The sequence below is a fragment of the Eleutherodactylus coqui genome, chromosome 5, assembly GCF_035609145.1.
Source record: "Eleutherodactylus coqui strain aEleCoq1 chromosome 5, aEleCoq1.hap1, whole genome shotgun sequence".
Taxonomy (NCBI): Eukaryota; Metazoa; Chordata; class Amphibia; order Anura; family Eleutherodactylidae; genus Eleutherodactylus; species Eleutherodactylus coqui.
The window spans coordinates 118,922,398-118,936,102 of NC_089841.1; the positions used below are offsets into that span (position 1 = coordinate 118,922,398).

Here is a 13,705-nt window from a genome sequence, read left to right on the forward strand (position 1 = left end):
TTAGCACTTCTTCATAATTGGTTCCTGGCTAAAGAATTTGGTACCATATAAGTCTACAGTGTCAGACGCTACATACATACTTCATATCAATCCAACATACTGCTTTCTTTCACATAACCCAGCAGAGGGGTCTGCATTCACGGAAAAGCAATCAGCCTGTCCGTTCACCACTTAATTATCCTTCCAGGCAGCGATGCCGGTTCCGAGTTGGCTGGAGGATCACATTTCTTTAAACTGTGACCAAGTGTTTCTGTCAGCTGTATTTCATTAAAGTATCTACCCAATTCATTAATACCTCCAACTGTCTCTTGCCTCCGGACTCGTTCACAAAGGAGACTCTTTCTCCAACAAATAAAATAGCAGACGTTTTAACGCGTTTTTGTTGTAAATACAAATTGTATAATATAAAGATTATTATTGTTCCATCATTCTATGAATTTCCTGATGTTAAAACAGCTTCAAAACATATATACTTGGAGATGGCTACTTAGAAATGTGTCATAAATATCGGAGTTAACAAAAAGAATGAAGATCCTGTTCTACAAATCGTAGCCCAACCGGTGACTTTGATGGCTTGGAGGGTGGAAAGTGCACCTTAAAGCCTAAATGTCCTTTCATCAGTTAATGAAATAAATACATGGGCTTCAAGCTCTTCAGCCTCCGATTGTATAAAAATGCAATTTGGGGCAGATACTTTTATTTTCTTCAAAAAATGCCCCAGAGCTGCTGCACTATCCCAATTCATCCACTTATTTTCAGTTGGCAGTAACCGACATTCGTTTGGCTGACGGCCATTTCTCTCATACAAATTAACACTCAGTTCAATCCGGTGTCCATGTGTTTTAGATGGGGGCAGTGAAGAAAACCGCAGCCAGGCAACTCTGGCAGAAGTTTAATTATGGCGGACAAAAGGATCAGGTGCTGAAATTCGACATGCCCGATACTGCTTTCCCCTGACATCATTTGTTCGGGGAAGTTGGGAGGCCTCCATACATATACAAGACTTGTCCATTCCAGCTGAAACAGGGTATACAGAAGAACATAAAGCCGCTGTGGCTTCCTACTATGGAGCGGCAGATACTGTATGCCGGATTCATATTCAATCAATGAATGATGAAAAGTAAAGCGAAGCGCTTTAAATTTCCGTGATTTCTGCATGGAGCTGGAAAATAGCCACGGGCAAGGGGCTTTACTAGAAAAGAGCCAGCCCAACCTTTCATAATCTATTCTATTAGCACTATCACAATTTTCATGATCTACTCTTTCACATCTTCAGTGGTTTCAGGTGCTTTACTAACAGGTATTACCTATAACTGAAATTCATCCTTGTTCAAAAAAAATGAAGCAAGACGGAACTGAAGCAGATGGAAAGCAAACTGAACGCCTCCAGTCTTTTGGAAAACCCATTGAAAATCAATGAGGAAAAAAACGATCAGACTGAGCCCGAACGCAGGTGTGAAGCCACCCTATATGAAACTGGTTCAAAATTAATCAAATGGTTAACCCCCCCCCCCCCCAAAAAAAAATTTATAGGACGCACCAGATGATAAGATGCACCCATGTTTTAGAGCGGAAAAATAGGGAAAAAATATTTTGAACTCCCCCAGGGACAGTGCAGGGGATAGTACCAGGCGATGGAGCAGCAGAGCTCCGAAATACCTAAGCTCCAAATAGGGAAAAAATATTTTGAACTCCCCCAGGGACAGTGCAGGGGATAGTACCGGGCGATGGAGCAGCAGAGCTCCGAAATACCTGAGCTCCGTGTCACATTGGTGTTTGTTTGGCAGGAGGAAGGGGAAAAGCAGATTGGTGGAGGCGGGGAAGCAGCAGCAGTTGGGCGGCAGTGGGAAGGAAAGAAAACTGGTAAGTGATTGCACATTTGTTCGCATGACTGCGAGTTTTTTTTTTAGGCGTGCCCGTGATTTAGTTAGCCCGATCGCTTTTAAACACGCGATCGAAGGTCAATGCACATAAATCCGAAATTCTGAATGTCACGCTCCCACTAGAGGAAGTGTCCCAGCTAAGTAAATCCTTTCCCTTTAAATGGCGCGGCAATAATATTAAGTATTTGGGAATTATTATATCTTCAAACCCAGATCAGCTATACGAACTTAACTATATACCGGCGCTATCTAAACTAAAGAAGGATTTACAACAGTGGCGGTCCATTAAGATGTCATGGTTTGGTAGAATCAATGTCTTAAAGATGGATTCTCTTCCTAGATTCCTTTATTTGTTTCAGACCATTCCTATTAAGCTCCCTAGGAAGTATATGCTTACTATTAGAAGAGAAATAACAAAATTTGTCTGGGGGGGGTCCAAGCCGCGATTAAAATTCAAAACACTATCCAGAACAAAAGACACAGGAGGAACGGGCTTACCCAACTTTGATCTATATCACAAAGCAGCGATTTGCAAGTGTGTCCTGGATCTCCTACACAATAGGAGTACCAAAAGGTGGGTGGCCATGGAACAGGATTTTTCACCAGGGCAGGTGCTAGGTATGTTTTGGATACCCGGGGGAGAAAATAGGAAGAAACTGAACCTATCACCCCTCATGACAAAAATTCTGAGTATATGGGATGGTTTCGCAGATAAGAAGGGTCTAGTATCACGCCCAGGACAACTTACACCTTTAACAGGAAATCCCGGGCTACCAATTCCAACAGATGGTAGCTCTCTGCTGGCCAAATTGGGGGTTACGACACCTCGTATCAGAGATTTACTGGAGAATGGGAACATGAAAACACTACAAAGCATTTTGGGACCTGGGGGGCAGGTGACCGGAGCATGGTTTCAATACCTCCAAATTTGTAGTTATGTCCGCTCCCTGGGCACAATAGGACAATTGAGTAGGCCCTTGACCAGGTTTGAGGAGTTGTGTGTGGCAGCTGATCCAGCTAAAGCTGAAATCTCTAGTTCATACCGCATCTTGCTAGCAGAGGAGACAAAGGACGAAAAAGCGGGGTTTAAATCGCACTGGGAAAGGGAGTTGGGGCACCCAATATCAGAAAGAGATTGGGTAAAGGCATTAACTTTAACACATAAATTATCTATTTCCAACAAACTTCAGGAAACAAACTACAAATTGATCTCTCAATGGTATAGAGTTCCATCAAAACTAGCCAAGATATACCCACAGCAAACAGATAGATGCTGGAGATGCCTAGTAGAGGAGGGTACTTTCCTCCACATATGGTGGTCGTGCCCTTTGATCCATAGTCTATGGACAGATGTAAATAAACTTTACAACGCACTGACGCATGCTGGGATCACCTTCTCCCCTGAGCTGGCCCTTCTGTCGATTTTCCCGGGTTCCATCTCAGGCGCAAGAAAAGGATTGCTAAGATTTTTCATTCTGGCCATAAGACAGGTAATTCCGAGGCTATGGAAATCAATAACACCCCCATCCAGAGTACTATGGTTGGAAGCTGTGGACACGCTGAGGCAATTAGAAGAAACCATAGCTACAGATGACAACAGATTTCAAAAGTATTATGCAACCTGGGCGGTATGGCTAACAATACGTTCTTCCAGTCGACTTAGTGACTGGCTCCTTAGAGGGGAAATTAACCCTTAAACCAGTAAGAAACTAGCAAAAGATTATATAATTAGGGCGGGCGGCCCGACCTGCCGAACACAGAGAAGCCTTTCTTTTCCTTTTTTTTCTTCTCTTCTTTTTTTTCCTTTTCAATTTTCTCTATCTCTACCTTGAATACTTGATGGCTTTCGCTACTCTATGTCCTGATATTTTATACCTGCACAGGGAGGCTCTCCTCTCGAGGACCTCCTCAAACTATTTTGTTGATGTTGGATATAGTTCTATATAAGGAAGATTTGATACTCATATAGTGAAAGTTATATGAACAAAAATTATTTTTCTATTTTTTTTGCTGTGACTGTGTAAGATGTTGTTCTTATTGATTGATTGTACGATCAAATAAAAAGCGTTTGAACCATAAACACGCGATCGCACAAACAAATGCCGATGTGACGAATTTCGGCACATCTGCTTTATAAGACGCAGCGACTTTTTCTCCTGCTTTGGGAGAAAGAAAAGTGCATCTTATAAAGCGGAAAATACGGTATATAATCTATTTCTATTCAGAAGGTGGAAACAGTGATAAAAGGTGTGTAGTAGTAAATAAACTTCAGTCAATTAGGCGGCTCTTCAGGGAGTTGTACAATTACTGGCTATGTCAGCATGTACCAGAGACACCTTAACTGCGTACCGTATGAAGGAGCGCTGCTGTCACTAAATCACTGTCACTGTGAATCACTGCTCCCACTGAGGAAGCAGACTGGCACAGAAAATATATGCAGCTAAAAATGGATAATTAACAAAACTCCCATGTTTCCAAAATGTTCTAGTTTTGTGGATTTGAACATCAAAGAGAAAGCCGACCGCATGAGAAAAGCACTTAATGAGAACAGTTATATTCTCATTCATATCAAAGATCTTAATCATAATCTTTCCACAATCACACTGTGCTGATCATTATTCATATAGGCAGCGCACCATAATCAAGAAGTTACTGCTATTATGTTCTGTCCTAATGCAACCAGAAAATACTCATACAAGAAACACGCATTATGAAGCCTCATGTCTGCACAAAAATAAAAGCCAGCCAGGAAAGGATTTCAAGGGAATGCAAGAATATATTCTAATCAGCCCAATATTCAAGGTTAGGATTTCAAGAGGTCTACTCTGTTTAAGCCCTACAACAGATGTATGAACATTTCACCTGCATTTACTGGAGAAATGCTAGCAATCGATTCTTGGAATATAAAATGGTATAGATATCCCACCGCCATCCGTTATCATGTGGTCACTGAAATACATTTAGCCTGCGCCATCGTTTCGCAATTGTATTCCTCAATGAAGTACAATCTTCTCACAGGTTGTTAGTGAGTAAGATTAAACCATGTATGTAGCATTAAAGGGATTGGCTTATCTTGGCAAACTCCTTTCACATACTTTATTGGGGCAAATGGGGCACCAGCTCTTCAGTCTACTCTATGAGCAAGGGCAGCTCTAGTTCTGTTGGACATAGTCAAAGTTAGGGTTAATTCACATGGATTTTCACATTCGGGTGCTGTCTATATTTCCAACTGACTGTAAAAAAAAAAAAAAGCAACATGTCCTACTCTGGTCCAATTTTTTGGGCAACCGTCAAACATTTAAGTCAATGGGTGCACAAGAAAAAAAAACAAACAAAAACAGAGCACATACAGTGGATGTCCGCGTGTGCCCTGTTTTTCACTGGTCATTGCTAAACTAATCTAAAAAAATGGTGCCGCCTTTATCTTATTTGTGTGTTCCAGAAATAAAAAAGGAATGACACAGATCGCATACAGAGATATAAAAGTGACGCGCATACGTATTAAAATAGGTCAGTTTTTTACTCTACAAAATAAGACATGCTCCTGTGAATAAAACCTAAAGGTATTCACACATACTAGATGGTGTTCAGTCAAACACCACTTCTCCACCCCCCACATACCCCTCTTCATTGTCTGAGCATGCAAGTGTCTTGTCATGTAGTGAGGAAAGAAAGCCAGTGGCAAGAATAAAAAGGACCAGGAGGCTGAAATACAACCAACTGCCCAATTCTTATTCTTCTGGGGGAAAAGCGCCTGTTCCATACCAGATGACCAGCTGGTCCTGCCGGTTTGACAAATCTATATGTAATGTAAATGACTAACCTAAGTAATAAACGGCTGGCCAATTATTAGAACGGCTCATATGTAATATTACTCATCTGTAGCAATTTACTAATTGCCAGGCCAACTACAGTTAAAAAAGGGGTTGTTAAGATAAGACAAGCCCTTTCAAGTGGTTGTTTGGTGGCAAGAAAAAAATTGTTAACAGCCAGGCAAGTGAGAAGATAAAGTCCGCAGTGTCACCATCTGAACTCCTGGCATCATCTCATCACTTATGTCCTGAGCGACATGATGCTAGGAGTTCACTGTGGCCTCTGATTGGCAGGAGTGGTCACCTGACTTCTGGCCATTCCGCAGATGGGGAGGAGGACTGGGACAGTGGGATTGATTCAGCTGCGTATCAGGTTGAGGACAGTTCGGTATACTGTCTTTTATTTATCACCTCCCCAGCCAATAACTAATTTCTTTCCTATAATCACACACCTCTGAGTGGTCTGCTGTGACACACTGAAGTAAACCTGTTTTTTAAATTTTTTTGCACAAACCTACAGATGGACTGATCATGGCTGTCAAATATTGCTTACCCTGGACACTGTAATGAGAAAATGTAATGCCTCCCCCTCTATTAACTACCAACAAAATAGAACTCCCACAAGTCTATCCATAAGAGTAGTCCAAATGTAATTATCTGAAATAACACGCTTTAGGGAAAAAACACAATTTAAGGTTCTTTTTTTAGGATCCTATGGGATTTAAAAAAATTATTTCATTTCATTTGAAAATAGCATTTTTTGTAACTTTCTTCACACACTAAAAGCCTAATAATTCAATAAAATTACTTGCGGGAATTCTTTCACACTGGATGATTTTGTTTTCATACTAACAAATAAAACACAAATAATCTAAGGTGGCCTGGAATTCAGATATTACAGGAAATGATTACCTCGCTTACTAATGAGCCGTGAGAAACAGAATCAGTATCATGCATGCGGGTTCTTAGCCACTGCTCCTAAAACCATTGCAATCTGTTAACAGAATACATTAAACACCTAATTCAATTACATTGGCAAGAATAGAAGAACCTATTGAGAGCACTTTGTATGATTACAGGCACAAGTGAAAGGGACGGACCTATTGATCCAAACCGGTTCCAATTTACCTTCACATTACTGATGCACGTAGCCCTAAATAAACACAGTACATGGTATATACACTTAGTTGGAGCTTTCGCTTATATAAATTCCATATTTGCCAAGTTTTCAGCCCAATATATAACATAAGGAAATGAAGACAGAACGGAGAAGGAAGTATATTTCTTCTAAGTTACTGGTGGCTAGCCAAAACCTCTGAGGTGTGATCAGCTTATATTTTCATTATTATTTTTTTTTTTACTATTCCCAATTCTCACCTTTTCAAGGTACATTGTTTTCCAATACATTTCCCGGAACGTAGAATTCCAACTTCACTAATACTAAGGGCACTCAGCGTGCCTGGAATACATAAGCGGACTTTTGTACTGTGTCCTGTTATTCTACTTGGATTTTACCTTGTTCTATTAAATAAAACCAGATTTCACAGATTTCCGCGGGTGTTGCTATATTCTGAGCTAATGCATCTTACAATATTTGTGAGCAATGCTGTTTATACTAAACCTAGAAATGAAGCGGTAACCAATAAGTCCACACCGCTGCAACACCAATGATAAAACCTAAACCAGACCGCTACAGCACAATAGTGAGGCAGATTGATCACTAGCTGTGTATTAACTATCATAAGAATGGATATAGAGATAGAACGGCTGCATAGCAGCACATCCATATGGGGAACCAGTGTTGTGTCCTAAGTCACAGATCTACATCTCCAGCTACAGAACCATTATAATTGTCCATGCAAGAATGGGTCCTCTCCGTCTAAGTAACAGAAAGTAATTCAACACCAAACAGAAATTCATCATCTTCAGGAGTTTTTTCCCCCTTTTACTTATGATAATGAAAGTTCTAAAAAGAAGGATTCAGAAAATCCCATCAGCACTTGATTGGAAGTAATCAGATTATCTACATTTCCCAGCCAAATTTATGGTTTCCAAACAGAGAATGCTTTGCAATCTAAATGCTAAATTTGTGGATACCTAGAAAAATCTGGTAGAAGTTCAGCTATTCAAAATAGGTTTCTTGTTGTCACTTAAAGCAACCCTCCAGTTTCAGGACAGGTTTCTGTCCTGCGACCAGAGGAGTAGGGGGTATTTTAACTGCAGTTGTTCTTCTCTGCCATCCCCTTCATCCACTAGATCCAGGTACAGTTCTCATCTGTCCAACATAGCCGACACAATCTTCAGACTACCAAATCTCCGCAGTGCATTGGTAGTGTTGGACTACTAATGCACTATACCTCCTTTTTGATTGGTTACAACTGTTCATGTGATCAGCATTGGTCAATCAGAGAGCAGTTCACAGTATGCATTTGTAGCTAGAAAACTGTTGTAGCCATCTTGTACAGCCTAAAACAGGGTCCAAAACTGGTGGATTGAAGTGGTGATAAAGAACAACTGCAGGTAAATGAAACCCCCGACGCTTCTGTCCTGGGCTATAATTTTGTCCTGAAACCATAGGATCGCTTTAAGCCCCTTTCACATGGGGCGACTGTTGGGTACTTCGGCCTGACAGCCATCCCAGGAATGATCGCTCCGATGCTTTAACACAGGAGGATCACTCAGTGACTGAAGTCGAAGCGGTCCGGGGGATCATTCCGGCCCACCCACCTCCATATATGAACCATGGCCTGTTTACACAGAACAACGCAGCAGCAGACCAACAATGATTTCTAGGTCTACATTAAAGATCCGATCAGCAATTTACTGCTGATCAGTCTTTCACTGCATGCCTTCACATAGCACAATTATCATGCAAACCGCCTGTTCCAAACTGCAATCTGCACGGCAATCATGTCATGTAATAGGGGCTTAAGTTATTTATTTCCTGTTGCATATAAAGCATCAGGATATTCCACAGCATTCTACAAAGATTATAATTCCCATCAGTACCTTTCACAATCTATTTCCTCATCTCAAACACACATACACACCAGGGCCACTTCCATAGAAAGCCAGTTAACCTAGAAGTACGTTTCTTCAAATGTGGGAGAAAATCAGAGAACCCAAAAGACGACTACACAAACTTGGAGAAAACATACAAACTCCAGCAGAAACTGCTGCATATAAATCAGGGCTCTAGACAGCGACCAAAATAGTTGCCAATGCGCCTAAGATATTGCAAAAGGCGACATGATTTTTCAGTCTTGACGGCATTTGCGACTAGCCCTGATGCATGTAATGAAAGAAATGTTTATTTTGTATCTAGTAAACAGGGGGTACACAAGGCAACATTTGAAGGAAAAAGAAATCGCTGCTTTATCCTGAAAGAATCTTAGAGCCTTTATTTCCAAGTGTTCACATATGGTCCGGTACAAAGGACGCGTTTCGATTCACAAACGAATCTTGATCAATATCATATGTGAAATCCTAGTGAATAGATGAAATACTCCAAGGGCACAGGACAGAATATTCGAGAAAAAAAAATGTAGATTTAGACTATTAGGGCTCATGTCCACGGGCAAAATATGATTTAAGATCCGCAGCGGATCTCCCGCATGCGGATCCGCATCCCATAGGGATGCATTGACCACCCGCGGGTAGATAAATACCCGCGGATCGTCAATAAAAGGGATTTAAAAAAAAATGGAGCATGGAAAAATCCGGACCATGCTCCATTTTCGTGCGGGTCTCCCGCGGGGACGGCTCCCGCGGGCTTCTATTGAAGCCTATGGAAGCCGTCCGGATCCGCGGGAGACCTAAAATAGGAATTTAAAGTATTTACCATCCGGCGCGGGCGGGGAAGGTCAGCTGTTCCTCACGGCCGCATCTTCCTTGCTTCGGCTCGGCGGATGTGCCCGGCGCATGCGCGCGGCACGTCGGCGACGTGCCGGCGACGTGCCGCCGGCGTCAGGAATTCATCCGCCGGCCGAAAATGAAGATCCGGCCGTGAGGAACAGCTGATCTTCTCCGCCCGCGCCGGATGGTAAATACTTTTAAATTCTTATTTTCGGCGCTCATGTCCGCGGGGCAGGAGGGACCCGCTGCAGATTCTACATGGAGAATCTGCAGCGGATCTGATTTTCCCCGTGGACATGAGGCCTGAGGGCTCGCTCACACAGACATTTTACCGTGATTAGTGCTGAAACGTTCTAATTGTTGTTGATGCACCTTGCAGCTAGTATGTATATATCCTCCACTTTAGGGCGGACTCACGCGCCATGTCCATGCATACAACCGCATATGGCGGTGAAATTGTACTGTGCACGACGACCGCGTACTCTGTCATGTGTAGTACACCTGTTTTTTTGTGTGTTTATTGTCCCTTTATTCCCAGGTCTTCCATTGATGATAGCTTAATCAGAATACACATATTTGGTATGATTATGTACAAGAAAATGTCTTTTTTTTTAAATAAATTTGTTTTATCAAATTTATTATATTAAATTGCAAATAGAAAAGATGCTGAAAATGTATACTATGTTTGCATATTCTTCTCTATACAAAAAGTAACATTAAAAGATTCTGGCCCTGTCTGGGCACCATAACAAAGATCAGTCCTATGCAACAAAAAAAAAAAAAACATAAGAGAAATTAACCCTTAGAATGTATGGTTTTGAAAATTTTTAAATTTTGATGTGGACATTCAGGCATCAAAGGCCAATAAGGGGTTAAACAAAGATTAGCAATAATACTGATTAGTACAAACATGAAACCGCAAGAGTTGTGTTAACATATAGTTAATAAAGATATATAAACACTGCACCAAAATAACAGTGTAAGTGTTTAGCCATAGGAACCATTTCTGGTATTGCACTCATGGTCTACTTTGGGTGAAAAGAAAGCAGAAATGTAAACTGGTTGCTATGGAAAACTCCTAAACTTTTCTATTGTAGTAGTTTTCATGAATAAGCCCCGGCGCACTGTGGCACACCTAATGAGATGCTTGAGGAACAGGATGAGGTGTTAAGATGCACTGAATATCTGAGTGGAAAGTGAGCCATAAAGAAGATGAGGGTGCGATGCTGTGACCGGCTTTGCTGCCAAGGTATAAATGACCTGATGTAATAGAGACAGCCACAACAATCTGTCTGCTGGAGAACACCAATCAAAACTACTGTAGCATAATGCAATGGAACATTCTGCATTCAGGCAGCAAATTAACTGATGGCAGCCAAGGGGCAATCAATATCCCTAGCAGGGACAAAACCTGTTACAAGAGCCAGCAGCCCATGTTACAAGCAGCTGGAGAATTCAACAATTTTGTGATTACTTATGAGCGGTTTTACAAGCAAAATAATGTGTCGTATATTTTACTATCAAAGGAAAATTGTTGCTTGTAAGACACCCTTATTTATGGATGTGATACAGCGGGCGGTGCTGCAACTGGTAATGGAGAAGCCTAACAGACTGCTCAATGGAGGTCAGATAGCATTTCTAATGCTGTTAATCTGTAATACAGACTAGTACAGCAATTTTAATCGTGCTGAATATACTAATGATAAGAATATAAAGTGCTACACAAACAGAACAGCAGGAGTTCTCTTTACAGTTGTTTTCAGGCATCTGGGGGGAAAAAAAGTAGCTTAAGAGCGCTCACAACAAGTGACAGGTATACTCACTGGTCAGACGTTCCCCGGGTCCAGTGCAGCCACTGCCATCCAGAAATTGGCTGTAGCGGTCACCTGCTATTCATTGTGCATGTGACTGCTCAGCAAATCACAGGCTTCAGCACTCATGCGTCACTCAAGGCAAGAATACCACTGTAAGCTGTGACTGGCTGAGCAGTGGCATACACAATGCATGACACGAAAAAGCTGCATCCACTTCCTGGGCTGAAGCAGCTGGGACTGAGTTGGCCGATTTGGATCTGAGGGACATCTGACAAGTGAGTATTGCTTAATTTATAATTTTATGCCCTCTCCAGCCCTCAGCTACTCTTGCCTTCTAAGTGTCAGAAACCCCCTTTAAAAGCACATGGGCTTGTTCAACCTCTGTAACCTATATGCTAAAATATACTAAATGGCATTTATATAAAGAGATCAGTATGAAATAAGAAGAATGTGGAGGTACCCTAGGTCCAAAAACAAGTATGTGGGTGGGCTATTATGCCCGTGTACAACTTTGAGATTTCACAGAGCAGTATTACGATCACCATGCATGAGGTCTTAGTCAATAACCTTAACTTCAAACTAAAACTTATAGGAGAAAAATGAACATTATTTCACCAGGTAACATTATTCCTGCATCAAAATGTCAAAAATCACAAGCCCAGTATAAATTAATTGGGCCTGGCTAGTCCCACTGTGTTTTTCTCAGATCTCCATTGTTTTCCTGTAGTAGTTGCTGATCCCACTGTAAATTGTAGTATGGGAAAATGTAGTGTTTTAGTAGCATATTATATTACCACCAATTAATTGCATGGTAAATTTAAAGCAGTCTTACTCTTCGACGAAGTCTATCTCTTTCTTCACGGATGGCGTTCATAGTAGACTTGGTCCTATTGAGATCTTCCTCTTTGCTGCAGAGCATGGCAGTAAGACTTTCATTTTCTTCCCGTAGACCAGCCAACTCTTTCTCCCAACGCGCCCTTTCTTCCGCCAAATTAGGATATAATTCCCGACCCAGGACACCCTCTATTTCTTCTACAGTCTTCAAAAAGAGGAATAGTATCAGAAGTTTACATACTGTAATATGAAACATCATGGTCTTACACATTCACCCACTTTAGGCTGCAGAAATGTGGACTATACAGATAGGGAAATTAAATTGATTACAACAGTCCTTGATAAATATATTTTTTGCAAAACAGCACAAAGTATTTTAGCACAGTATAAGCCTTAGGCCAAATGCACACGGGCGTCCCCCTTCGGATTTCACAACAAACACTACCCATATACATGCTATGTAAAATCGCTTTTCCCTGTCCACGAGTGGAAATCAATTATGATTTTACGATCGCGGAGGGAAAATTATAGCATGTTCTATTCCAGCGCGCATGGCTTCCATTGGAGTCAATGGAAGTCGTTTGATCTGCGGCCCTTCCCACAATGATTATTGCGGAAAACCCATCATCGCCTCGTGATGACGTGGCATAATCTGTAGTGCATGGGCGCCGCCCGCACATCCGCAATACAGATTATGAAGAATCCGGAGAGGTACGCAGGGGTAACCGTCCGGCTACAAGGTCGGATTCCGCTGCGGAATCATACCCGGCCGTGTGCATTCGGCCTTTGAGATAACTCACACAAGTATATGCAGATTCGGTCGTGTAAATACGCAGTGCTGCGATCAAACTGTGCGTATGCCCTACGCATACCTTTTCTTTTGCAAGCGTAAATACGTAGTGATCGCTGTGTATTTACGTGTGAAAAAAACCCCGCAAGAAGAGCACTTTGAACTCTTGGGTGTATGTATTGCGTGTATTTTTAACACTTCTATATACTTACATGGCTAATTTTGAGCAGTAATGCGAACCAAAGTAGAATATGCTGCAATTTATTTCCACACGGGTGAAAAACGCATGTTTGAATACCCCAACGCAAGTCAATAGAGTTAGAGCACTGTGGGTTATGCAGAAAGAATATACTTGTGCAAGTAAGCCCTAATTCTGTGCTAAAAAACTTTATGGTGTTCTACTATAAGGCATGTAAAGAATGGTACCTTAATGGCCAAGTCACAGTGTTCACTGGCTGTTGTGAGTTGCTCGATGTGTCTATCAACTTCTGCCACAGACAAATTGCAGCTACTCTTTTTCCTCCCACAGACGACATTTTCAAGGCCCGTCAGTACCCGCTGCAGCTCGGAGTTCAGGTCACTGCAGTTGTCTGCAATGTAAAAAGTGAAATGAGATCAAGGCAAAATCACAATACAACACTGACTTAGAGGTATCCAGGCTTAAATGTTACAGAACTGTATTTTAAGTGATCTCTTAACCTACTTTTATTAAGTAAA

At 41.5% G+C, this 13,705-nt stretch overlaps 1 protein-coding gene across 3 annotated transcripts in view; it reads right to left on the reverse strand.

Annotated features, from left to right (window-relative positions):
* MCC (MCC regulator of WNT signaling pathway) overlaps nucleotides 1-13,705 on the reverse strand; it is a 283,211-nt gene that overhangs the window by 52,312 nt on the left and 217,194 nt on the right. For all 3 annotated transcript variants that reach the window (XM_066603069.1, XM_066603071.1, XM_066603070.1), the window contains 2 exons: nucleotides 13,415-13,578; nucleotides 12,197-12,403 (listed from right to left, as the gene is read on the reverse strand). In XM_066603069.1, the coding sequence (XP_066459166.1) occupies nucleotides 12,197-12,403; nucleotides 13,415-13,578 (371 nt within the window). The remainder of the gene's footprint in view (nucleotides 1-12,196; nucleotides 12,404-13,414; nucleotides 13,579-13,705) is intronic.